Source organism: Podarcis erhardii (genome assembly GCF_964252035.2).
Source record: "Podarcis erhardii genome assembly, chromosome: 3".
NCBI classification, from domain to species: Eukaryota; Metazoa; Chordata; class Lepidosauria; order Squamata; family Lacertidae; genus Podarcis; species Podarcis erhardii.
This window is the reverse complement of record NC_138507.1, coordinates 89,848,290-89,875,672: the sequence shown is the minus strand read 5'-3', so window position 1 is coordinate 89,875,672 and position 27,383 is coordinate 89,848,290. Positions and strand designations below refer to the sequence as shown.

Here is a 27,383-nt window from a genome sequence, read left to right as displayed (position 1 = left end):
TGAAGAGAATTTCAAAGGCCAGATAGAGAAGTCCAGAGGCCCACATTTGACCCACAGGCCTGAGGGTTCCCAGCAGTGGTCTAATGAGTCTCAAGTGTTGTAGGGTCATTTTAGATGAAGGCCAGGATGCCCCTCAAAGACTGGCATTGCCATACTCTGTTACAGCTCAAATGTCCCTTAAACCAAACTATTGGGACGATAGCCACAATACTTATTTCAGGCCTTATATGCTGCTCTGTAACCAAGTTTCCACAACATTGTTTGCAGAATGCCTTGAGCACCTGCATTCCTATGTGCTCATAATCCTTTCTTTGGTTAGCAATACTTTTCTGAAGCATTGCCAAAGAACTTGGGTTTTTTTTTAAGTCAGCTATGCTAGTGCTTTGATGTTATAAGAAGGAAACTTTTATTCCCCCAAAGATGCACACTTCGTAGTTTTGAAAAAACTGGGCTTTAGGAAAATTGGGTTTGCATGTGAGCAAGGAGAAAACTCTTTAATACCAAGCCAATAATTCACACTATGAAAAGCACATAAGTCAACTGGAGAATGAATGGAGGACCACATTCCAGTGACCCTGGAATCACCATTGTACCGCTTTTAGACTATTCAGAAAATAGATTGCAGATTCTATACTGGCTGTGGATTATCCCCAAACAGGACTGTAACCAAGGTTCTTTGAGGAAGGGCTATAGTTCAGTGGTTGCACACAGAAGGTTTCTGGTTTGATTTCCAGCATCTACAGGTAAGGTTGGGAAAGGCACCTGCTTGAAATCCCAGAGAGCCACAGCCAAGCAGTTTAGATAACACTGAACTACAGTACCACAGCTTCCTAAATTCCATGCCCACGTGTTCCCAGTCCCTAGCCATGATGGAAGAGCCATTATTCAGTGACAGACCACCAGGTTTTCATGTAGAAGGTCCAGTGGGTTCAATCCCTGATATCTAAGGTAGCTTCTGCCTGGAATCTTGCAGAGTATACCTCCCAAGGCTTACTATGCCATCATTTTCTCCCACTCATCCCAGAGATGTTCCCACTTGTAAATGAAATTAACAACCTTGACCAATTAAAAAAAATCACAGTCATCTTCCACTTTCCCCAATGAGTGTAAGGCAGGCATTGGAGGGGTGTTATCATATTATCTCCTTGCAATAGTCCTCTGAAGTAGCTAGGAGGGCCCAATATATTTTGCTGCCTGAGGCAAAAGACAAGACAGCAGAATCGAACCAAACTACTAGCTGAATCTTATTTCAACATTGGCAATTAACCAGCTATTAGCTACATAAGACACATAGCTGTCAACTTTTCCCTTGTTTGTGAGGAATCCTATTCGGATTAAGGGAATTTCCCTTAAAAAACGGGAAACGTTGACAGCTATGGTAAGACAGGACCTATGATGATTGAGCAAATTCAGAGATAAAAATCTGTACCTGAGGCAGGAATTGTGTCTGAGGGGTTGCGGTCAGTACATGGAATGTCCGTCCCAAAGCTCCTTTGCTGACAAAGGACAGAGAACAATACGTTACAAATGGCCTTTAGCAGTTCCAGTAGAAAGAAATGCATACTTCTTCAACAGACTAGAGAAAGAGCATCACCCCCTAGAAAATAACTGCAAGGGATAGACAATGTTCTTATGCCAAATGCCCAGTCTTCTCCACCCAAAGGCAAGCAATAATAAAATATTATGCAGTTGGAGCTTTCCCTACTTGAGATATTGTTTTGGTTCGTGGCTCCACAGGGAAAGATGAGTAGTTGCTATTCTTGAATGTGAAGAAGTATGGGTTCTCCTGCAGAGACAAGGTGATGAAAACAATTAGGGCGGGGAGGGGAATCATCATTTCGCACCATGGTTGAAGTCAGAAGGGCAGATTCAGCAACCAGAATTAATCATTTCAAATTCTGGATTTAAAGGGACCATTCTAATCTCCAGAGGCCATGGCCTGCTTATGGACTGCCAGACTCTAAGACAGGTAGGGTGAACCTTTGGCCCTCCAGTTGTTGCTGAACCTCAACTCCCATGATTCCTTGCCATTGGGACTGATGTAGTTCAGCAACATCTAGAGAACTAAAGATTCCCCACACCTGCTCTATGAAGAAGGGCACATGTGCTTTAGCATGGCCAAGACAGAGAGAAACATTCACCAACCTGGTGCCTTCCAGATGTTTTGGACTACAGCTGGCTGGGACTGATAGTTGCTGTACAAAACATCGGGAGAGCACCTGGTTGGTGAAGGCTTTGTTTGTTTGTTTAAATACTGACCTTCACCTGAAGATCTCAGGGCAATTCACAAGATAAAAATACAAGATAGAATCACATTAATTAGCCACCCCCCTCTCTGTGTGTGTATCTATCTATCTATCTATCTATCTATCTATCTCTCTATCTATCATCTATCTATCTATCTATCTATCTATCATCTATCATCTATCTATATATCTATCATCTATCATCTATCTATCATCTATCTATCTATCTATCTATCTATCTATCTATCTATCTATCTATCTCTCTATCTATCATCTATCTATCATCTATCTATCATCTATCTATCTATGATAAAGAAATTACTTTAGCAGATGAAACTCAAGTAAAGCCATCTTACCCACACAAGAAATTCCCCACCCACCCCTTATGCGTGAAACTGGATGAATTTTCTTTGCCATAACTTGGTTAAAATTCAGAAGGGTCAGCACTAATTTTTAATAAATATCACATTGCTTTGTGTGCTGCCAGATAATCTAAACAACAGGGGTTTGTTTGGGGTTTTTTGTAAATGATCATTGTGCAGGTTTGATATCCTGCAACTTTCCCTTTGTCTTCTCCAACTTCACGCAGTCCAGACAAGTTCAGTCAGAATTCTCTTGAGTACACAAGGGCAATTTTCAACTAAATAATTGCATCTCCAAATTTGTCCTGAAGAGTTTGGGGGAAACCCAGAACAGAGTTAAAGGGTGTAGGGATGGAGTGGGGGTGGGGAGAATGTTCCATGCACAGGAAGAAATCCTTGTACTGATGGAATAATTTAGTTAACACTGCTTTGAATACAACACTATGTGTGAATAGGTGGTTACTGATAAATTGCCATGATGTCTGGAAATTTTCTGAGTGGGAAGGCCTCTTGCTAGCTCGTGCCTTCCCTTCTATGTCTTGCATATTGATTTATGTACAGCACCTAGTTAGAGCAGGCATTCTAGAAATAAATCATAAAGAGGAATAATTATAAATGCAAATGAGCAATGATGGCATTTTTCCTTTCTGGGAGAAATGGCATCTCTATAGCCATTTTCACAAATGACCTTTGAATCTCTTTTTTCATTTCCCCTTTCTGAACAACATTAAATGAAAAATTTACATTGGCTGAAAAGTACATTTGATTTTGAAATGTCTCTCTCCTCTCATTACCAGTACAGTATGAACATCATTCAGGATTGATGCAGTGCAGACAAGCATAATGTCTTGAGTACTACTAATGTGAAGGCACTCAGGCTACTCTTGAGGAATGCCTTTATCTCCTGTAAAGGTGCTCATAAAGGAAGATTTTTTTTTTTAATGTATAGTCTTCTCGCCAGGTTCAGAAGAACATCAGAAGAACTTTGCTAGATCAGATCAAAGTGTCATGAAATTCTACTCAATATTGATCCAGAGCAGATTCCAACATACAGTTAGCAGAGTAAAATCTTAAAACAAGTTGCAGGATTCCCAAAAAATAGACTGAAGGCAATTGTCTTTTATCCAACAGAGCTTTGATGCTACTGAAGGCAAATGAGCATATGGTCACAAATCCAATACATTCAGGATTGGCACTGTCCATAAGAAACCCAGTTGCAGCAGACTTAACTTAAACTTACAATACTTACAGCAAGTCTAAACCTTAACACTATATACAGAACACTACACCAGAAGGAAAAGAGATAGAAAGAGAGAGTGAAACCCAGGCTCCTTCTAGCCTATTTTTATAGCCAGCATGACCTTGACGGAAAGAGATAAGAGAACCACTTTAAGCAAGCTGTGCTCAACTTCTCTGAAGGAATAAGCCAAACATCATGAACCTTCTGCTTGTTTCTTTCACACAGAGAAGCTTCCAGAACCCTCTTGAATTAAGTAGAATAGAAAAGATCTCTACACATCAGATCAATGCTTTCTGCACTAAGAAATGCAAACTGACACAAAGGTCTGCTGATTAAAGGTCCATTCTGCTCCCACAGTGGACAACCAACTGCTTTAAGAACCCACCAACCTGCAACCAGGGGATTAAGGGAATGGCCCTCTCCGTCTGTTGTCGTCCAGTGATTGGCATTCCGTATTATACTGTCTCTGAAAGTGAGGTGTCATCATGCAGCCATCATGACTAATAGCCACAGTTTATTAGCTGTGCCTCTATTGCAGTGATATTAAAATATGTCGGTCAAATGGGCATTTTGGAGGTAGGAAGTCTGTGATTCTGCAATATTTAGAAATGGTTGAGAAGACTTGAGAAGGGGATTGCATTTGTTTAGAGAAAGAGGTCCCTTGGGGATGGGGGGGGGGACACATAGATAAAATGTAAAAATGCATGTATAAAAGAAAACTGCTCCTACCTGAGAAGGACATCGCACCTCGGGCATCTCTGCAAGATAATAGGGCTGCTTCTGTCCATCTGGTAACAGCTGGAAGACAAGATGTGAGCACTGTGAGGCTCAGGCAGCAGATCAGTTCAAAAGGTGCATTTTAGCCTCTTGTAGGCTAGACCTGCAAGTTCTAATTCAAGGTAATTACCACTACATCTGATGAGGAGGTAAACCTATTTCTTGACTAAAGCCCTTGAGACTGTAGATGACGGCTCATGCAGGCAACAAAATGCCACCCCCCCCAAAAAAAATTTAAAAACAAAAACCAGCCACTCCTTGCATTTAGAAAACTAGCATGTCAGTCAGAAGGCAAAACCAGACAAAGAACAGATCACTTCCAGCAAATGATGACCATTCGAAGTGGCCCTAAGAGTTTTGCTTTCCAACTTTTCTCAACTTTTTGTCTTTGATTCAAGGAAGCTAAGATCATGGAGCTGTGAGGAGCGTTTTAGATTTAGGGAATCGATACGTTAAAAAAGTGAAAAGTGCATGCTTGGCTGGCACACAAAATAATGATTGAGAATAGAACAGGGATATAATGAAGAAAAACTGAAAATTGAGAAATAAGACCTCATGGGCAAATGAAAATTTCATGAAACTGAAAATGAATGGATAGCCAATTAAAATGATGCATTCGCAACCTGTTAATACCGGCAGTCATTTCCACAAGTTTAAGATTAAAACTACTGTACTATACTTAAATAAAAAATACTTAAATAATTAAGGAACAAAGATTCAGCCACACCAGAGAAAAACTTTTTCCTTTTAAAACAAAAGCATAGGCTAATTTCTAAAAGGGGCTTGCAAAAGAACTGAATCATGTCTTGTGGGTCACTAAAGCTTCTTCCATCTTCCTTTGAGACATGAGTAGCGCTGGGCACCATCTGGCAGGGGCATGTTTGTAGCATTGAGGAAATCTTAACTATATTAAATGGGGGCACATCCAGAGGGACAATGTCTTTACAGCCAGGTACAGAAAACATCTCAAAACCCTGCTGAGATGACTGATATCTAAATTGCTTAGGCCAAGAGAAAAGCAATCACTAAGCACTTCCATGCCAGCCGCAACCAGCTCAAACTATAATGCTGCCCACAAGGAAAAATGCATCTTGCTATTGTTGTTTGCTGGAGGGTGGTGCTACCAGCCCAGTGCTTTGCTTGATTACAGGCCCTTCCATGTGCCCTGTAAGAGAACGAAGCCAGGGGAAGGGGCTGTGGCTGGGAAAATATGAGTTGTGGGGCACTGGTTGTTCTGAAATGAAATGGAGAGTGGTACTTTGAGGATCTTCTAGAGAATAGTGCCTCCCTGATGCCATATTAGCAGGACTATAGCACAGGAGCCCAATGAGCAAAATGAGCAGGAAGGCTCCTGATGCAAGGGCTGTTTAATATGCATTAAATGTTACATATTTAAAATGCTATGCACAGCGGTTTGCATTAGGCAGAAGGTTTAACTATAGCAAATGCAGCAAGGGGAGTGCTAAAGGCTAATTGATGACTCATCCCAGGAACCCAAGCAGAGATCTCTCACAACAGGAAGATGAAACCTGAAAACTCAGAATATTAGTGCTGGAGCCATCAGCAGCAGAAGCGCAGCTCAGCAATCCTGAACAAGCAATATGCTTGTATATGAACTCTCTTTCTAGGACCAGAGAGAGGAAAGTTTACTGAACTGTATTCAAGACTAAAAAGAAGACTGGAACCACACTGTTTGCTGTTTAAGAGCAATGAGTTGATCTGTATTTTGTAACATTTAATTTTAACAATTTTAAGACTGTTCTGCAGCAAAGCTTTGAGACTCATTCTTATGGTGGAGAGCAAATTCTTTTATACTCTGCAGAAGGTCTAAATCAAGGATTCAGTTTTTCAGAAACTCTACCAAGGAATGGCTTACAATATGAACTTAATGAAGTGTTCCCGTCTAAAGAGGAAGGCCCCACAAAACAATTAAGCTCAGAGTCTAAAATAAGCCAACTACACTGTCCCAGCCACCTGCACAGCCCTTGAATATAAGCAGGCTTTCTCCCAATTACTGTTTCAGTAATTCATACAGAATAGCATCAGTATGCATAGAATTCATCTTCCCAAATTACTATAACTTTCCTGTTTCTCTGATTTTCTTCTGGAGTTATATTCCCAAGATTTATAGAACAGGGATTTTTGGAAACATTTTACTTTTAACATGAAAGAAGGTTGCCTATAAGGGAAACTCTTTCTCTAAATAAAAATGAAAGATACATTTTAAGAAATAATCAGACTGTCTGCATTAAACATCCGGTGGTGATGACTGCAGTATGCAAATAAGCTTCTGAATACATTTGTCTACAACCATGTGCCAGGGTTTGAATAAGTCAAAGGCAGAGATCTGCTCTCTGCTGACTGCGTGATGGCCAGGGTTGACTGGATTTGTAGTGCAACAGCATTTGGAGGGTCACAGATTTCCCACCCCTGACTTAGCGGAATGACACCCAAGTCCAAGCTGCTCCAGGATCCGGCAGCTTCCCCAGGACTAGTGCTGTTATCAGTGTATGGCTCATTGCCAGTCCAATAAGACAAGAGAGACCAAGACTTCAAAGATGGGAATCAGCAGTGCAGATAATTTGCAAAGCATTGATCAAATGGACCTTTTAAAACACAGGTAAAACACCAGTTATGCAAACGTGAAAAGCATTCATTGCTGTAAGTCACCATATTTAAAGTTCTTGACCTTTATGTTACACTAGTTCTCATTCTGATGGGCCAAGGTAGTTTTGCATTAGCTTGTGGGCTTTGTTATGCTGTTCTGATGGGAGCAATAGAGTCTCCTTGTCAGAGATGGCGATCAGATAAACTCGCCCTGTGCTTTTTAAATACTGACAGTATCTTGCATGTCATCTGACCTTGCACAGATTGCAGCCAACCATCCAACAGAGATTAGTGATAAAGAAATTACCCAGGGGAAATAACTTAATGCAAACCTCTGTTAACTTCTCCTGGAAGCACGAGAGCCAAGATGTTGGCAGCAAAGTGGCTCTTTGTTTCTTTAAAAGTGTGGGCACTAAAACTCTGTAGAAGACCCAAACTCCTCCTAAACAAGCAACCATGCTTGAGAAAATCTGTTTGGCTTGACATTACATCCCAGGCTCATGGCTTGTCTTGCTCCAGACAAACCACACAGAGTAAGCAAGCATTGTTCTTGGCTTACCACTCATTGTTTGTTTGGCGGAGACAAACCATGAGTCTGGCTTGGGAATAATGCTAAGCCAAACCATGGCTTAGGTCCCAGCAGCACAACAACAGCAGGAGTAGGGGAGGAATGAATTGACTATGATTTCCCCTTCGTGCAACCAGCTTGCTTGCTTGTTCACACAAAGCCATAATATGGTTTAGTGTTACATGCAAATATGAAAGGTGGCCTTCAGCCCTGATAAAGGAAACCTTACGTTTTCATGCTAGGATGCTACTAATATTAGTGTAATTTTCAAAAAGGATACAAAGGATACAAAGAGCTCATAGGGCATCAAAATAATAAAGGTAGGGTAGCTTATAAGGGAGGGTTGGTTACAAAGTGCTACCTTTCCATGTAACCATCCCCTCTTAAGTCAGTCAACAGCATCATCCTGCCAAATAGTGGATTTTGGAGGTCTTTGGAAGGAGAAGGCTGCATTCATCCTCCTTGGAAGACGGCTAGATTGCCAAGTGGTAACATGAACCCTGGTGAGAAGTGACCATTCGGTAAATGGTCTTCTGTACACATGCACACAGTTGCAAGGCTCTTTAAGAAAAAGACAGGGGAAAGGGGCAGTGGCGTAGCTAGCCTCTTCAGTGCCTCGTGCGGAGGTGATTCCTGCAGCTGCGGGCAGGGCGATCCACCTGTGGGGGCGGGGCGAGCCTCTCCGACGCTTGGAGCCTCTCTGCCCCTCAGCTGTAGGGCAGCTGAGGGAGAGGCAGTAGGCAGACGTTTCAGGCAGCACAGAACCTGCAGGCACCTAAGCCACCACGTCACTCCTAAAAAGTTTTATGAGTGCAATTTTTTTTTCATTAAAAAAACCTCTTTTTGTCACACACACCCCTCAGTGATGACACCTGGGGCAGACCACACACCACACACCCTCCTTCCTCCACCATTGGAAAGGGGGCACCCACAGCATTTTGGGGGGGAAAGGGTTAATAGAAGTTTCTCTGCTGAGCTGAACAGTGGCTGATATTTCAAGGCTAAAACACAAGAGAGAAAGTCAGCCACTTGTTTGCCATGTCTATCAATCTGCATAACTAACTTTAAATTAGAATTCAGGCATGATCAGCTCACAATCCCCCTTCCTGATTAAAGAAATCAAATGCAAACCAAATAACCCAGGAGGAGAACCCACTCCTGTATCTTATCAGGGCATCTGACCTGCAATAAAAGGAGGGCTAAGACAAGAACTTTGACGTTATCCTTGCAGGTGTTTATAAATGAGAGGAAGATCAAGATAACTGCAAGCAGTTCTTTTCATCTAAGGTTGCAACCTTGATTCCAGTCTTTATCTCTTGGCCAACCGGGCAAAATGCCCATGGCATTAGAGTGAACTGTATGCAAATAGGAGTTGGTGATCATCCTGGGGCTTTAGCTGTAGCTGCCGCTAATGGCTGTATCACATGGTTTTGCTTCCTCTTTCCAGGATAGATGCCCATGTACATCCATTGCTTTCAGTTGTTTCATAACAAGGCAAACAGCACTTTCCACTGCACCAGGGGTCCTTCCAATTTAGCAAGGCTCCAACACACCTACACACCAACACACCTACCCTCCAATTCATTTTTTTCCGTCTGTTATTCTGTGCAGGACACGGTCTTGAACAATGGGAACAGAAAGAAGGTGAGAATGTTCCCGCAGTACTTTGGATGTTATAGTCTACAAGTGAGACCCATAGCAACACCACCACCACCATCACCACCACCAACAACAGCAACAACAATATTTATATGCTGTCCCAGCCACACTGGGCAGCTCCCAACAAAGTATTAAAAACACAATAAAACACCAAACATTAAAAACTTCCCTATACAGGGCTGCCTTCAGATGTCTTCTAAATGTCAGATAGTTGTTTATTCCTTTGACATCTGATGGGAGGGTGTTCCACAGGGCAGTCACCACTCCCAAGAAGGCCCTCTGCCTAGTTCCTTGTAACCTCACTTCTCACAGTGAGGGAACCACCAGAAGGCCCTCAGTGTCATATCTCAGTGTCCGGGCTGAACGATAGGGGTGGCACAGATGCTTCTTCAGGTATACAGGACCGAGGCCGTTTGGGGCTTTAAAGGACAGCACCAACACTTTGAACTGTGCTCAGAAATGTACTGGGAGCCAATGAAGATCCTTTAGGACCTGTGCAGAGTGCTTCTGCTATCCTCCAGGACACTCCATAGCTAGCAGGACCAGTAATCAGGGATGATTGGAGTTGTAGTCCAAAAACAGTTGGAGATTCAAGTTTCGGAAACTTTACTCTATTCCATTCTTCCCTCCCAACCAGTTTTTCATTCCGCCCCCTCCCCCAACAGTCAGTCAGTATCTTATTGCCATTGAGCATACTCATTCTTCATTGGGCTTTTTTTTGGGGGGGATAGGGTATCCTCTCCTTTGGTGACCTGTGCAGGACCTGAGTGTGAGAGCACTCTCCTCTCCTGCAGTCTCCAGCAACTGGTATTCAGAAGCTTTGATGCCCCCCCCCCCAACCATGGAAGAAGAGCATAAGCTATGGCACCCATGCCTGAACATCAGAAATGGGCAGAAATAAATGAATGGCTGTTAATGGTGATGTTGCAGATTGAACATCAGACTTGGGGCTGGGAGAACCTGGGTTCAAATTCCTGCTTTGTCATGAATCTCTCTGAGTTACCTTTGCCTAATCGCTATCTCAGAGGATCATCACCATGAAGATAAGAAATGGGATACACACCCATGTGATCTACCTTGTGCCTCTTCTCAGGAAAAGCAAGATGCAGCCATGAGAGAAAGACAAATAGTCAGTCTGATCACAGAACAGACAAAGTTCTTTACAGCCTTCTGAGGAGTCCATATCTTGGATAGCATGCCTGACCTAGAGTTTTACAGGAGGACCGTGAGGCGGGGATAAGCAAAACAGCAACAAAATACCTTAAGAAGGGAAGGGCCAAAAGCAGTCCAGTAAAGATTGAGCCTATTCAGTGTCCACAGAATGCTAACTGTCAGCTGAGGTGGGAAATTAGTGTGCGTGTTGGTGGGGATGTAGAGGAATGGAATATCCTGAGAAAGGAGGGTGCTAAACTCAAAACTTGCAACTGGAAAGGAAAGCGTTATTTGGCACTGGATATTTCAGCTTTGCTCTTCTCAGTGAAAGAAGCAGTTGCCAGCTAATTTCATCCTCTCATTGTTGCCCTGATTCCTTCACGGTACTGTTAAAGCAAGAATACCCTCTCCAACGGTAGACACCCCCCCCCATGGGCCAGTGTGGTCACGCAGCCATGCTCTGCAACCTATTGAGCAATCCCAATGTCTCTGGTGCCTCTTACCATATTGTTCCATAGTCCAACTCCGAGAACAGCAAATTTGTTTTTCACTGAAGTCTTTTTTGCGGAATAGTCATTATCTTGCCTGCCCTGGAAGAGAAAAAAAAATCTGGTGAGAATATTACAGAACAGTTTTGAATTCACTGCCCGTTCCCTCTAGCTGTGGGCCCATGTGCAGTGAACCTGGGGTTACTGGGGTCGGGAAGCAGACAAAAATGACATGACGAATCTTGGAATCAAATTGGGGCCATAACTTTATTGATTACAGATGTAAGTAGGTTTTGGCTTATGCATTGGGTATGTATCCTGAATCAACCAACCCAACTGCTAGTCGATCCTGGGTTAAGGATCCCACCATGACACACAACAAATGGAGTGATCCCTCCAGGACACCATTTGGGAAGTTCTATGGGCCGTTAGCCCCCATCGGGGCATTCAAACAGAATCCTTCCCCCTGGACCCCTTTTCTGGGGTACCCTGATACTTGATCCTGAAAAGGGGGTAGGGCTCGTTCCCACCCCCATCTCCCTTGTTTAGACTAAGGATCCAACCCAATGCCTTCTTTCACCAGCAAGTTGTGACAATTGTTATGAGGTGGGCAAAAACCTCAGATTGGCCTAACTGGTCTGCAGGCAAATTCCTCCCTGGTCCCAAATCTGATGACCAATTAGTTCCATAGCACATGTGCTGCCCACTTGCCATCAGGCAGGGCCAAATATATGGGAAGGGTAGGTGGGATGTCTGAAGACTGACTGCCCTGCTGCCTCTGAGTGTAGTTGATTTAAAGGGACTGGCCACAGATCTGACTGAAGCCAGGTGTGCCCAGGTCCAATCACCACCTTTACCTTTTAGGTTGGTCACAACTGAATTTCAGATTTCCTGCTCCATCCCAACCCCATCGTGACCAGCTGAGGCTGATGAAGCGGTCAGCTGTTCGCACAGGAGGGTTTTGCCCACCCACCCTGGCCTTCCCGGACCTGCGCTGCTCTGCAAATGCCACCGAGAATGGCAATCGGTCTATGTTGTTGGACTCCATCTCACATCAGCCTTTGTCATCATGGCCAATAGTCACATGTCATGATTATTCACTTGCGACCCAGCAAATATTTGACAACATGGCGCCTGGGAGTTAGCAGTCTTGTTTTCAATACTTTATAAGCTCTCACAAAAAGAAGGGCTGTAGTTTACAGAAGGGCTGTACAATACAAAATAACTTCTTGTATTCAAAGAATGTCAAAGTAACAAAAGAGGGAAATAGATTCAGGTAGGTAGCCGTGTTGGTCTGACGCAGTAGAAATATAAATAAAAATAAAAAAATTGTCCAGTAGCACCTTAGAGACCAACTAAGTTTGTTCTTGGTATGAGCTTTCATGTGCATGCACCCTTCTTCAGATACCATGCATGCACACTTCTTCAGGTATCTGAAGAAGTGTGTATACACACGAAAACTCATACCAAGAACAAACTTAGTTGGTCTCTAAGGTGCTACTGGACAATTTATATATATATATATTTCAAAAGGGGGAAATAGTTTGCTGTTTTTCATGTTCCCTTTTTCATATGAAGAAAATAAAAATCATCTAGATTGCATGGATTGTCTTCCCTGACACATGGAAAACTGATTTCCCTTGCAGGCCAAAATACATATCGCCTGATTACTCTCTTCAAGGTACAGTTATTTTTCTAGGACCACCAGGTATTACCCAGAAGGAACACCTCAACCATAGCTCACACTCACTTTTGCAAGAGGCATATTTGCTTCTTGCAGAGAAGACTGGAGAACCACGGCGAAATCATCCTTCTGGCCATACTTCCTTGATGCCAGCAGATTTTCCAAAGAATTCTGCATATAAGGATAAACAAACAGTTAACAGGATGAACTCTGTCCCCAAACCACAGAGAACATAGCACAATGCACAGATTTGCCCATGGCTTAAATGAGTTTCAGAGCCATCTCTACTGCTAATAAGCCAGAATAATCAAATTATACAGTCAAAACACAAAAGTAATTCCATGAAAAAGCATCTTATGCAACCATTAGAAAACGACTCAGCGGCTGCGAGGTGAATTGCATAAGGCCGTTTTCTTAGAAAGAGCAGAAACCTAGTAATTAGATCACGTGGTTGGCCCTCCATACCCTGCATAAAGCTCAGGAACAGGAACATCCCAGCTAGCTAACAGTACAGGATATGGGCAGCTTTTGCCACCTGCTAAATATTCTGACATGCTTTTGCAGTAGAGACAACATAATTAACCAGCTTGGCAAACAGAGCTTTCATTAGCTACAGCTGGGATAGCACAGATCCTCAATTCTCCCCTCTGCAGTTGTTGTAACACTATTTGAAAAATTTGGGGATTTCAGCTGTCATGTATCACTAGGATATACAGGGCATTTTTGAAAGCTTGCTCCACCACTGGCACCTCCAGTGCTGGGAAAGAACCTTTTCTGCCGGTCAGCATAGGCAATGTTGAACTAGACGGACGAACAGTTACAGTCTATATAAGGCAGCTTCCTAAATATATTCCCCCTCCCCCCCTCCCCCCGGTTGCTGACACAAAATTCTTATGAAATAATGAAGGCAGCGTACCTTATGCAAATGCATTATGCAAACTAGGCAGCTTTACTCAGTTTGCATAACTGATAGATTTATGTTGAAAACAAAGAGGAAAGGTTGTATATTATTGGTGTTTGGAGGACCATAATGCGCAAGAGCTATAGACACACTGGCATCTGCACTGAGATTCCTGAGCTGGAGAGAGTTGATCCTGGGCCAGCTCCGTTGCTTGAAGAGGGGAAACCAAATTTATTCATCAATTCCCTGCCGCCATAACTTCCTTGGAGGAAGAATGCAATACAAACATGAAAGGGATACATACGTGATCCTAAAAAGATTAAAGGGATCCGAGATTCTAAATCTATTTAGATGTCATGTCAAATTAATTTTTGGACAGATATACACAGATGAATGTGAGTTCTCCCTTGCACAGTGCTCACCTGATAGGACCATCTCCACACAGCCACCTCCAGACTGGAACAATCGTTGGGACAAAGGCGAATATCCCTGGAAGTTGGCAAAAGCCAAGCCAAGCCAAAACATTAAAAAATGAAATAAAAATTGCTGTAGCTTTTCATAAACATGCAATCTTTTGAAACATAGAGAGGAGAGATTTGTGCAGTGATTCTACACATTTTAGAAATGTATATGTTTCATAGGGCTTCTCCAGACTGGTGTCTTACTGCGAGGGTATTCAGCAACATGTTGTTGACACAATAACAGTGCCTGCATGATGGGTTTATTCTGCTAGAATTTGCTGTGTGATGCTTCCTCAATGCTACCACATGATTAATATCCAGAGGGGCCATAGGCAAACAAAATGGGGAGAAGGAGGATAAACCATAACACTATTTACTTCTTATTGCACAGCAGAAAAGGCCTTTCTGCTGTTTGAATTAAAATAAGAAGAATATAAGATCAGAGTGAATATAGGACAAAATCAAATCGAAGCATTTATGGTATAAAAAGTTACACGATATCAGCAATTATACACATTGATTGGAAATGAAGCACCCCCTCAAAACTTTTGCAGGCACAAACTCTATTGAATGTGGCACTGGGTATGTGGAATGTGGAACTTCCTTGCTAGCATTCTGAGCACAATGAATCATGGCATATGCCCCATACTCTCAACAGACAGTACCACACTTCTAAAAGATAAAGAAGCTATTGCATTGTGCTGGAAAGAACATGACCAGCATCTCCTTAACTGCAACTCTGTCATAGCTGCTGAGGTTCTCTCAAAAATTCTCTTGGGGATGCCTCTAGCTCTGTGGTTCTTGTATTGACTGAGCAGGTGGACAGACTACATAAGCCCTCATTGCAATTCCATGGAGTCTCACTCCCTCCTTCTCTAGCTTAGAATTCGACATACAAAAAACAGTTTTCAGTCACCCATATCAAAACATTTCCAAATCAGACATAATGTGGCGTGTTTTCCCCTAACTATGGCGAAAAGTTCTCAGAGGTCTGCAGAAATAACTTCCAGCACTCCAAAAGGAAGACAGACCATCACAGGTATATCCAAATAAATAACTAGAATCTGTTATTTGATGATGACGTAAAATGTGGGTAGTGGAAGAAAGCTGATTCACCAAATGACTTTAAAGTTTGGCAAAATGGCCTGAGTAGGGTCAAAGGGGAAGGTTTCCCACAGTTGGTCCTAATTTCCAGCATAGAGAAAGCAGCCTGCTTTGGAAGTTTTGATAAGTTGAGGTGACGGATATTTGGCAGACCAAGGTGAACCGGTGAACCCTTTCAGAAGCACAATCAGGATGACTATTGATTTGGTATGCAGTACAGCAATCTTTTTATATCCCTGTCACAAAACGCCTCTGGAGAAAAATGAACACTCCTCAGCAAGGAACACAATGAGAGCTCTTGGCTCATCAACAGCTGCAATAAAATGGGATTTACCTGACATAATTCTGATCATTGTGTGGAAGAGGTGAGACTGTGAGCAGAGGAGAATCCACCAGGTTTACAAAAACTTTGGGCATCTATAGTGATAAAAAAAAATGATTAGGAAAAGCTAGCAGTTGTGGGCTGTTCACTTTCACCAGAATATTTTCTCTTAAATGGCTGCACCACTTGTATTCATCAGGGTCCATCCATACCTCATCTCAGTGTAGACTGTGACTCCCTTGTGCCTCTCTTAATTCCCCTTTCTCCATGCAGTGTTCTCCCTCAACTACTGCTGCCCCACACTTTCTCCCCTCTAAATCTGGAGACTCCCTATTATTTGGAAATGCAAATAGGAATCTTCAGATTTGGAGAGCAGAAAGTACAGGACACCAGTAGCTGTATCATGCATCATGGTTGAGGGGGGATTGCACAACACACAAAGGGTTTACAGTCCACATAAAGCCAAGATATGGATGGGCCCTCAATTGATTTCTATCCTGGACAAGGGACAAATAAATGAACATTGGCAGTTTCTGCTCCCATTTCCACTGGTATTCTCCAACATCACCAGTCTGCTGTTTCATTTGCTTATTGATTTGAATTTGATTTTGAGATACACACACACACACACACACACACACACACACACACACAGTGGTACCTCGGTTTTTGAACATAATCTGTTCCAGAAGACTGTTCAAGTTCTGAAACGTTCAAAAACCGAAAACTCAACAGCCAACAGCTAGGCCTCAGGATCTTGCACTCAACAGAAGCTGCGTGCCATGTTTGACTTCTGAGGCATGTTTGAAAACCAAAGCATTTACTTCCAGGTTTACAGCATTCGTAAACCAAAATGTTCGTCAACAGAGTCGTTCGAAAACCGAGGTCTCTCTCTCTCTCTCTCTCTCTCTGTGTGTGTATCATGGGAGTTGTTTTATACTGCAATGCAAACTAAAATAGGAGATGGATATTATAAAGAGCAATATATAAATGCCTTATATAAACAAACTAATACATTGAGCTGAGATTTCTGCAGTTTAGGGAGTTGGACTAGATGACCCATCTAGTCCAACTCTGCAGTTCTATAATTCTATTATCTGAATCAGGTATTGGAAGGGGTTTTATGTGGTCCTTGTTATTTTAAACCATGTACAGCCATACTCACTCATTCTACATGCCTATTTTGTAGTTTGTTTTCCTCTTCTAAATTTCATCTGTTCTCTCTGTTTTATAGACATTATACAATGAAATAAAATAAAAGGAGGGGGAGAGGAAATAGCCCTTACTTCTTCATATAAAAAATCCAAGACTTCTTCAAGTTGTTTTATGCTGTCAAGGTGGGAAGTTGTCTGTTGGAAGTGAAAGGATTTATGTTAGAGAGTGGATGAGGAGGTGATGGTTCATTTTTTGCCAGACAAATGGTTGACAAAATAGCTGTCCCCCAGCATTCACCAACTTGTGAATGAATCAAGGTTGGGAACTACAGACTAAACAATTAGTGCAAGAGGTAGAATCACAGCTTTCAAAAATGAAAGGCCTCTGACCTTACATAGAACTGAAATATGCCCATCAACTCTGCAATGAGAATCTAATGTTTTTACGTATCATAAAGAGGTCCCTAGAATGGCACCAAATGGAAGAACCCAGGGGCAATATATTGATCTATATTCTTCCAGCACTTTGAGAGGAAGCAATCAAGAGGTGAGCAGACAATCCAATTTGAACTAGGCTTTTCCCAAGACTGATTAATCACTGGATGAGTAGCCCTTAGCTAATAGTTTGATGATTGCATTCTTATGAATTTTAGAGAATGAGAGAGGGGAGCGGGGAGCAACTATTGCCTTTCAAATATTCATATACAGTTATCACCTCTGCAGACTTCAAACAAAGTAATTTGCAGAGAGTTGATTAAAGCCCTGAGGAGGGAATGTTGCAGAGCCTGCCGTATAACACAGGCTGTTTGGTGCAATATGCACACAAAGGTAAAAGACCCGAAATGAAAATTGTACTTTGTTTTTTGGAAGGAGTTGTATGGACTAAGGATAAGTGTGTAGCATTGTCAGGGAGGAAAAAGCAAACCAGAAATTAAAATAACGCACACCTTCAATTGATTTGAACAATGTCCAAATGGGGGTATTCGTGAAGTTGATTAACAGTATGCAGAAAAGCAGAAATGTTCAAGTATCAAGAGCAGAGCAAATAAATAAATAAATCCCCCTGAATGCTTGAATGGCTCAGTGGGGCAAGCAAAGGAAAGAATACAGAGGTATCAGAAACAAGGTAAGAAATAGGGAAAGAGGACTAGATTTAAAAAGAAAGAGTCTTGTACATTCTAGGCAAAGCTGGAAGAAAAGTAAATACTGTATATTTACAGTATAAGATTCACATTTTAATGAATAAGATTACAGTATAAGATTCACATTTTAAGATTCACATTTTAATGATATGATCTGCTGTGGAGCTGTTATCCATGATAACATCAACATTTTAAACCATATTATTGAACCTAATTCCTTGGTCCATTTGGCAAGTCAAGACATGGGACTCTTACCTGAGAGATGGACGCTTGGAAAGGACATGGATAGAAAATTGTGATGAGCTTCCAGTCATGTTGGTAATCTGTCTGCTGCAGGGTAAGAGCACAAGGAAAAACAACTGTCACACTGCAGATTAATAAGGGAACAGGAATCAAGGTGTGTATGAGTGGAGGATTCCAGCAAAACAAGGACTAGTACAATAGGAAGCTTACTCACTTTGGCTCTGACACAAATAATGTGGCATCCATGTCTATTTTTAGAACTCACCTTATTCTTTTTATTCTAAGTTGTTTAAAACTATTTTTAATATTGGGTTTTAATGTAGGGTGAAGGACAGGTAAATGCTACTACTACTACTAATAGATTTGAACATATATTATGGAAGTCCAAATGCAGCTGGCAATAGACTCTGCCCACTGAGCCACCATTTTGCATCTAGCCTGACCCAGTGGCATCTAGCCACTGTTTTACATTTAATGCCACTTACTGGATCTCAGGTTTCTAGTTAAAAAACCCCCAAAGTAGACCCCGCAGGTATGAAACCTGCCCACCCCTGTTTCCCAGATTTGGTGTGTGCTATTTTTCCAACTAAGAACACACAGTGATATCTGCCCTGCAAACTACCTTTCTTCAGGTGGTATTGAAGGAGTGGAGACCAGAGGTCCACTTTGGAGAGCCAGACTGAAGCCATTTTATAAGGAGCAAGCTAAAAGCTAAAAGCTATCTCTCTTCTGTTTGCAAAAGCATTCTTTGCAAATGCAGCAAATGTGGTCTGAGCACTTCACACCTGCTCTAGCTGCTGACCCAATTCCAGTAAACAGACCGAGAATAGAGCGAACAACAGGAAGATGTAGCCCACCACAAATGAGCAACAGGAGAAGGTAGCTCGCCACAAGTCTAACAGATGGTCAATGCGGCTTTACTAGGAAGGGTATGTAGGTCAAGAGGTTTATAAGCTTACAGCACCACCTTGCGGATAATGCAGCCTGGAACCGAAGGGCCACCATCAATTCTTTAATTGGTTGAGTTTCAATTAATATGCATAAAGGGGAATGTTTGAGGGCTGGGTCAAGGGCTGAACTGTGCTTTTGCCAAAAGGTATAAAAGTTGTCTGCCCCTGGTGTTCGTGGGCATTCTCTCATTTTTCCTGAATGTACCCACTTTGCTTTGCTTGTCTGACAAATAAACCAAAGTCAATAAAAAATATTGCTGCCTGGATTTTTCCATTCTGGTCTAGATTCTGAATTTACAGAATCTGAAGTCTCTAACATTTCTGGTGCCGTGACTCGGATCAAGGACCTTAAGTCCTCAAAAAGACCAGAAGGCAGCTCCCTTGTCCTTTTCTAGGCAGGACGCAGGGGAAGGGCCAATAGGCCGCTTACTCCTGGCGCCACCGAGGTTTTTCTTCGGAGGAGGGCGAAGCCAATTTGACCCTTCTGCTGGATCCTGTGAGAGGAGACAACGGATTGAAGGACCGAGGTTGACAGAACAGGGCAGAGACCAGCCGGCTGGGGTGAGTACATGGCAAAGGGCCCTGAGGACATAGGAAACCTCCTTTTTTTTAAGGAGAAGGGAGATCCTGATCACATCTCCAACGTGGCCAGTGGCATTAAGGGGAAAAGGATTGTCCCCTGATAACCACCCACGTTAAGGTATAAGGAAGGCAGAAAGGAAAAAGGGGGGGAACCGGGAGGCTAGTGTGTGGTACAGCGTCCAGTGAAAGAGGCACTTGGTGCATGTGTGTGTGCAACCCCAGGGTATTCCCCTGGGGTAGAACCAATAAGTACTTCGTTTCCCAGCAGCGCGAGCTCGACTGGGCAAGGAAAATTGGGAACTGCATGTGTGTGTGTTTGGTGTTTGGGGACGCTGCACAAGGACCATATTAAATATGGGAGGGGGTGGCTCGAAAGGTCCAATAACTCCCCTACAGTACATGCTGAACAATTTCAAGAAAGGATTCAGCGGAGACTATGGCGTTGTGATGACGCCAGAACGATTGCGCACTCTGTGTGAACTGGGAAGAAACATAGGGGCCCTAACTGGGACAGGGCAACAAGGGGTATCTTTTGAGGCTGAGGATCTAGTTAGGGAAGAGTTTCAGACTCAGATGCAGCTCTGGGAGCGATGGAGGGGATCGCTCCAGAGATCCCTTAGGTTATCCAAGTTAGTATATAGAACTAGAGTGTATATAAAACTTTCAGATCTCTGGACCTCAATGAAGGCAAGAGTTCAGCCAGGCAGAGTTGGAGAATTCTCTGCTGAGCTGTGGCTTTGGTAGTAAGGCAAGCCTCCTAGTTTCTCCAAAGCCCATTACTGAACTGGGAAGCACATGAGCCTTGCAAACCTCCAATAGTTTTGATCCCTATAGTAATTACAGCCTGACCAGGGAGGCTAACCTAAATTCCAGAACTTAGTTAGGGAAGAGCTGGGTACCTCTGTGACCAGCGGCAATTTGGAACACATCAGGGAAACCACCAGCAGCCCCCTAGTTTCTCTGATGACTAGTGAGAGGTGGTCTATGGCTAGGAAATACGAAATGCTTTCAGACCTATAGCAGTTACAGTTGAGACAGGGAGGACAATTTAATTGGTGTTCTTAATCAGGCACCAGCTGAATGGCTCAGAGCTCAGGTGTGTCTCAGAGAACACTGTAACAGACCCCTGGTTTGAGGCTTAGGCAGAGGAGCCTCAAGAGAAGACCTGCATCTTTGTGGCCACCACAGTTGACAAGTTAGTTGCCACAGAAAAAGGATGAGGGAACAGATGAAGAAGCAAGCCGGACACCTGAAGCTGACCACAGGGTGTGAGCAGCCAAGGTCAGGTGTCTGCTGGCAGAGCTACTAGAAGTTTAAAAAAAAAAAACTGCATAAAACTAAAAAAAAAAAAAAAAAAGAGGAAGAACTTTCTCCATTTAACTTGGATGAGTTTGTGAACATGGATGAAGTTCTAGAGGTTTACGTGATAATAGAGAACCCCCCCACCCCCCTGGCTGAAGAAATATAAGACTGATCAATGAAATTAAAGGAGCACAGGCAGGAAAACGCCTCAAGAAGCCCATTTACCAGGGATCCGAGGCAAAAGTGCCGTGGTGGCCCCTTGGGAGGACAGGGACAGCCCCATATCCTCAAAGCTCCACCGCTGCCCCGATATGCGGCCCCAGGAGCCAAAGCAGGAAAGGGGGGGCTGCCAGCCAGCCCAGAAGTACACAAGGCAGAGCCCAGTGACCAGGTCCTGGATGAATTATACCCCAGTCTTACAGAATTGAGGAAAAAGATGAGCAAATACAGAAGTTCGACCACTATGTATCGAGATGCTGCAGACGCTTATCACAGGGGTCGAGAAAAAGCCTTTTGAAAGTACCTAAAACAGTGCAGATCCAATCAGCCCACGTCCAGTGTAGAGGCAGGGACAGCAGTCCTGCCCCCCCTTCGCGTGGTTTTTGACAATCCACCACCTCCACCCCCTGCACCTCCGGCAGGGCAAGACGGTGCTCACAATGTCTCTGCCCCACCTGCCCCGCCACCGCAGCCTAGGACATTCACCCTTCAATATGTCCCCCTCACCACCACTGATTTGATGAATTGGAAGACCCACACCCCTGCGTTTGCTGAGAAGCCCCAGGCAATTGTGGACTTGCTATCCTCTATATTTGCAGCACATGAGCCTACCTGGACAGACTGTCAGCAATTGCTGAACACTCTCTTTACTTCAGAGGAAAGGAGGAGAATACACAGGCTTTAGAACACCTAAAAGAACAGCAGGTTCAGGAGGCAGAGTGGCCTCAACGATATCCCTTAACCAACCCACAGTGGGACCCAAATAATGTGGACAATCGCAATGCTCTAAGTACCTATCATAGGACAATGTGCAAAGGACATTAGAACCAAAATCCAAAACAGCCTGGGTTCCAGGACATGTCCAGATCTCAGCTCATGGCCATCGCCCAGAAGGTGTTTAAACAAAGAGGAGAGACTGAGAAGAGGGAGAAAAAAGCAGTGGAGGAAAGAAAAGGCAGCAGTGTTAGGCACGGCAATGGCTCACAGCCCAGGGACCTGAGGGGTCCGCCGTAGCCATTCAGAGACCCGCAGCCAAGGGGGAGGAAGATGCCTGCTCAGCAACAGCAAGGCCATAAGAATTACCCCTGTAAAAGGCTGCATGGAGCCAATTGGGAAGTCTGGTTAAAATGCATGTATTACTGACTGGCAGAAAAGCAGCTATGGGAAAGTACACAGGCTGAAACAGGCTTTGCCCAGCCCATTAAGAAGTTTACAGGCGCAGTGGAGGCTTGTGAAGCAGACGTGGTTGATGCTCTTGAGCAGCCGTGGGTTGTGTGGCAAGCAGTGAAGACGGCATGTCAGGCCGCAGTAGAAGCCAGACCAGAGGGACCTGGAAGCCCAGAAGGGTCTGTGGGACGCCCAGAAAGCCCAGAGGGACCTAGAGGATGCCCAGAAAGAGTACCAAGCCCAGAGGGGGCTGAGGTTGTTTTGGGAAGTTGTTTCTACGGTTCAATGCATCTGTGTGATGGACTGTGTGTTGGAGAAAGGCTGAAAAGGCAGTGGCAAGCTGTTCCTCAGGCAATAGAGCACCCAAAAGTGGGGGTGCAGGCCAGGCAAGCCATTCCAAGAGTTCTGAGGAGGCCAAAGTCTCCAAGAGTTATTTGTCCTCTGAGGTGAAGTCCAACAGCGAAAGGCATTGCCCTGCAATTGGCAGCTGGATGCAAGGCTAACATCTATATTGATTCTAAATATGCCTTCTTAACCCTGCATGCGCATGGCGCCCTATGGAAAGAGCGGGGCTTGATTGGAGCCCACGGGAAAGCTCTGAAATACGGTCCAGAAGTTGAGACGTTACTAGAAGCTGTATGGGCCCCCAAAGAGATTGATGTGATGCACTGCAAAGGCCATGGCAAAGGTCGGAACATGGTCACTAGAGGCAACCGGAAAGCAGATAATGCAGCTCGTGAGGCAGCTCTGAAACCTCCACCAGTGGTCACCGCCGCCCTCAACCCAGCTACCCTGTTGCCGGTAGGAGAAGGTGAGGAGTAGACGCACGATTGCATTGAGGTTATGGACACACGTCAGGAAGGAGCAACACTCCAGGAGGGATGGTTTCATCTACCAGACAACCGTGTCTTTGTCCCACAGCATCTGGCCAGCGTGATTGTGAAGAATTACCACGAATCCACCCATTTGGGAAGCCCAGCTGCTAAAGCACATAACTAACTGCTGCTATATCCCAAAACTGTGTCCTGTGCACCAACCAAGAGACTGAGATCACCCTTTGAGCTTTTGTATGGCAGGCCACCTCCTTTCGTCCGAGACATCCCCGCCAGTTTGGGGCAGATGAAAAAATCACATCACCCAAGGACAAGTGCAATCCCTTTGTTTGTCGTGTGTGTGTTTGCTTCCTTTCCAGGTATTCCCTCGAGCGTACATCGTGCAGTCCCGCGGCAGTCTTGCTGAGCCGGTTCACCAGTTCCTCTGGGTGACAGCGTCTGGCGACCCCCTCATCCCCAACTGCAGTGAAAGTAGCCGAGGTGATCCCCTGGGTACATCACACGTGTCTGGACTTGCGTCTGAAATCCTGCTGACCCTCTGAAGCTGATCATCACCTTGTGTTTGACGCTACCGGGAATGCGTTGAGCCACGGGCAACGAGATCCTGCGACTACTCATCACAAGGACAGTCACAAAGACTTTATATTTTCTCTCTTATTTTCTGTATTGATTTGCTCTATGTCTTATTGCCCTGACCCTACCGAACCATACCAACCCCATTTGATAAACCAGGCCCAAATCTTACTCCAGGTGTTGCATGGGTGGGAGCCTTAACCAGGTGTGCATTAAAATTGCTGAACAGGTGTCTGTAAATTCTGCAGCCCCACCTGTGATTATTGTGGTGGCTCGAGTCTCCCAAAATTCCAGAATAATACCTGAACTACTGGGCCTGGTAACTCCACCCTTGAATGTGGCAGGGTATTCTTGTGGCTGCATAAGAGTTGCCACCCAGTAGACAGACAGGGCACCTAGTTCCAGAAGAATTGGATGGGAGGGGTGCCCGAGGGCAGCGTCCCCAACGTAGAGACTTGCTCTCCAGCAAATTTAGAGGCACCACTAGGACTTTTGGTATTGGGACCAGAACCCCTTGATATAGTCACCCCGTGTGTCAGGCCGTTGCAGGGATGGATATATTCTTGTGGGTGCAACATCATTTACGTGGAAGAAGAAGCCCCTTTTGGATATAGTACTCTCCCAGGAGACCACAGGGGTCCCCACCCACCGGGAATAGTTGGGAAGTTGATCCAAGTGGTAGGAGCTTCCGAAATAAGGTGGAGAGTCACCCCTGAGGCCCAGCAAATAATTGAATATGAATATCAGTGGGCCCTTCAGCAGTAAAAGAATATTAGGAATGACCCCGAGTATTGGTGGGAGGAACTATGGAAATATTGGGGTTGGTGGGTAGGAGTGGTATGTATTGCCCTATTTCTTTGGATGTTCATGTATTTTTGCTGGCATTGGCCAAAGCGGGAAAGAGTCCCCTGGCCTCCCATGCCAACTTTTCCCATCTGGCTCTCTATGATGTGGTACCTATTGATCCATCAAAACGAAAATGATGAACCGGAATTGGTCAGCATTTTCGTGATGGAAAGGGGGGAATGAAGGAGTGGAGACCAGAGGTCCACTTTGGAGAGCCAGACTGAAGCCATTTTATAAGGAGCAAGCTAAAAGCTAAAAGCTATCTCTCTTCTGTTTGCAAAAGCATTCTTTGCAAATGCAGCAAATGTGGTCTGAGCACTTCACACCTGCTCTAGCTGCTGACCCAATTCCAGTAAACAGACCGAGAATAGAGCGAACAACAGGAAGATGTAGCCCACCACAAATGAGCAACAGGAGAAGGTAGCTCGCCACAAGTCTAACAGATGGTCAATGCGGCTTTACTAGGAAGGGTATGTAGGTCAAGAGGTTTATAAGCTTACAGCACCACCTTGCGGATAATGCAGCCTGGAACCGAAGGGCCACCATCAATTCTTTAATTGGTTGAGTTTCAATTAATATGCATAAAGGGGAATGTTTGAGGGCTGGGTCAAGGGCTGAACTGTGCTTTTGCCAAAAGGTATAAAAGTTGTCTGCCCCTGGTGTTCGTGGGCATTCTCTCATTTTTCCTGAATGTACCCACTTTGCTTTGCTTGTCTGACAAATAAACCAAAGTCAATAAAAAATATTGCTGCCTGGATTTTTCCATTCTGGTCTAGATTCTGAATTTACAGAATCTGAAGTCTCTAACAGTATCATCTTCACTTTGGAGGTGGGGAGGTAGATGTGAGAAATTACTGGTGTCTGAATGCTTCAGGGAGGTTTTTATAAAGTATTAGCCCTTGCGGGGGAGCAGCACCATTTTGACTTTGCTACAAAAAACACACACCCTGCGTCAGCAACAGCGAAATCAATTCGAGAGGCAATTGCAAACATAAATAAATCTTTGCGGGCCACAACTGCTCACTGGTCTATAGCGTTCGTTAGGGCTGTCTTAAGCATATGTGGCACCAGAGTGCAAAGATCTGCCTGGTAAAGATCTGCCCTGGTTGCCCATTCACTGGCTCGGTCACCCCTGAACTTGCGGCGCAGAGCCGCCTGCAGCAGAAGAGCCCGCCGCAGCACTCCGACTGACGGGCGGGCTCCTCCTGGACTCAACTCTCAGGCCCCGGACTCCTGGCCTTGCGCCCCTGAGAGCTCTGCTCCCCTAGCGCCTATGGGTAAGACGGCCCTGGCATTGGTATACATACCTGGCTCCCTTTCATGTTCTTCACAATTTCTTTAGCTTGATCTAAGATATCTCTGCACCGCAAATGGAAAGGGGAAATCGTCAAACAAGCCTTTATTCTTTATAGGCACAAAGATGAAATGCTAACAGCATAAAAAAATCTATAGCGCCTTCCTAATCGTTTTTGATGAGGTCATGTGGCTTGATCCTGCAAGTACTTAGGGGCAGTAATGCTTTTAAAAGTAAAATCTCAGGCCGAACTGAATGTTACACTTCAGCCAAAGTGTACAGTAGCATTTGTTAATTATAGGCACCAGGGGAGGGTTTTTTATCTTATTTTATTGGAACACAGCACAGTAAAACCTCCCCATCTGTGACTGGGATGACAATCTGCCCCACCTCCCCACCTGAGAGGCTACAAGGAAAGCCAATGTACCCATCATACATTTTAAATTTGAACAGAATGGGGTTCTGCTTTTCTTTAGGTAGAATGTGGGTACCTATGGCAGAAGTTTGTTTAGTGCAGAAAGCTAGAGGACTGTTTTCTATGTAGTTCCTATGCAGAATATGGTCCTGGCATGTACTGAGCAGAAGGCAGGAGACCAGGCATTCGGTCTATAAAATAATTAGGTCACTGGAATGATCTAGTAAAGGTGGAGTGTTTTTTTGTACATTCCTTGGTTGTGTGAAACTAGAAAGTTTTCATTTGCTGTGTCTTTTATCACCCAAATAAGCCTTCCAGTTCAATATGAAGTAGCAAATAAAAATAGAACTTACAGGGTCCCATTTCTTGGCACTGTGCTGCTGTTTCGAAGGGAAGAGTAATACTGCACAGACGGATTAAACCTGCTAATAAGAGCTGCAAGACATACACCCAGTTCAGTAAATTTGTGGGCTTTGGATTTGCTTGTAGGAACATGAGATAACAATGGGCAACCATCAACCTGTTTCTTTGTTTGGGGTTGGTAGAAAGCAAGGAATAGGGGCCTTTGGTTGCCAAGAAATAATACATATTTTTATTGATAAAGTGTTGGGCAATAGATTAAATTAAAGAGAGATCTCATCTGTAAAGTCAAACAATCAACAGAACAGGGAAAGTTTAAACTATAAGTCATACCTGTTAGCGTTTTCATGCTTGCTGTGATAAGATCCCTCTCTGTGCTATAAACAAAAACAATTCATGTTTTCGTATCTGAAATAGTCATGGCATGAAACACAAGGTGTTTTTATTTGAATTTGCTTTTTCCCCTCTTCCCTCCCCCCATCCCTTTTGCCTTGTGTGGCATGCCTTCTGGACTGTAAAGGTGACTCGCTAGTTGTTGTTGTTGTTGTTGTTGTTGTTGTTGTTTTAACTCTTGGATCTGACCCACCAGTGTCTCTGGATCATGACTTCATTGTAAAGTAGGAGGAATTCCTCTTTGGTCTAACGGCAATACACTTTTCTCTTGGCTACTAAAACCACATCTTTAGGGTTTCCCTCTGCACTGACTCCAGCCTGTCACCGTCAGGCTTTCTT

The 27,383-nt window shown here is 44.0% G+C and overlaps 2 protein-coding genes across 3 annotated transcripts in view; one reads left to right on the top strand and one right to left on the bottom strand.

Moving 5' to 3' along the window:
* Nucleotides 1-14,159, bottom strand: part of PLB1 (phospholipase B1) — a 94,355-nt gene extending 80,196 nt beyond the window's left edge. For both annotated transcript variants that reach the window (XM_081854127.1, XM_081854128.1), the window contains exons 1-6: nucleotides 14,107-14,159; nucleotides 12,850-12,954; nucleotides 11,115-11,201; nucleotides 4,578-4,646; nucleotides 1,706-1,786; nucleotides 1,430-1,496 (exon numbers count right to left, since the gene is read on the bottom strand). In XM_081854127.1, coding sequence (XP_081710253.1) covers nucleotides 1,430-1,496; nucleotides 1,706-1,786; nucleotides 4,578-4,646; nucleotides 11,115-11,201; nucleotides 12,850-12,864 — 319 coding nt within the window. In that variant the 5' untranslated portion in view covers nucleotides 12,865-12,954; nucleotides 14,107-14,159. The remainder of the gene's footprint in view (nucleotides 1-1,429; nucleotides 1,497-1,705; nucleotides 1,787-4,577; nucleotides 4,647-11,114; nucleotides 11,202-12,849; nucleotides 12,955-14,106) is intronic.
* The window catches only part of PCARE (photoreceptor cilium actin regulator), a gene marked incomplete at its 5' end in the record, with an annotated part of 409,145 nt that overhangs the window by 359,657 nt on the left and 22,105 nt on the right, over nucleotides 1-27,383 (top strand). The gene's annotated exons all lie outside the window — the stretch shown is intronic.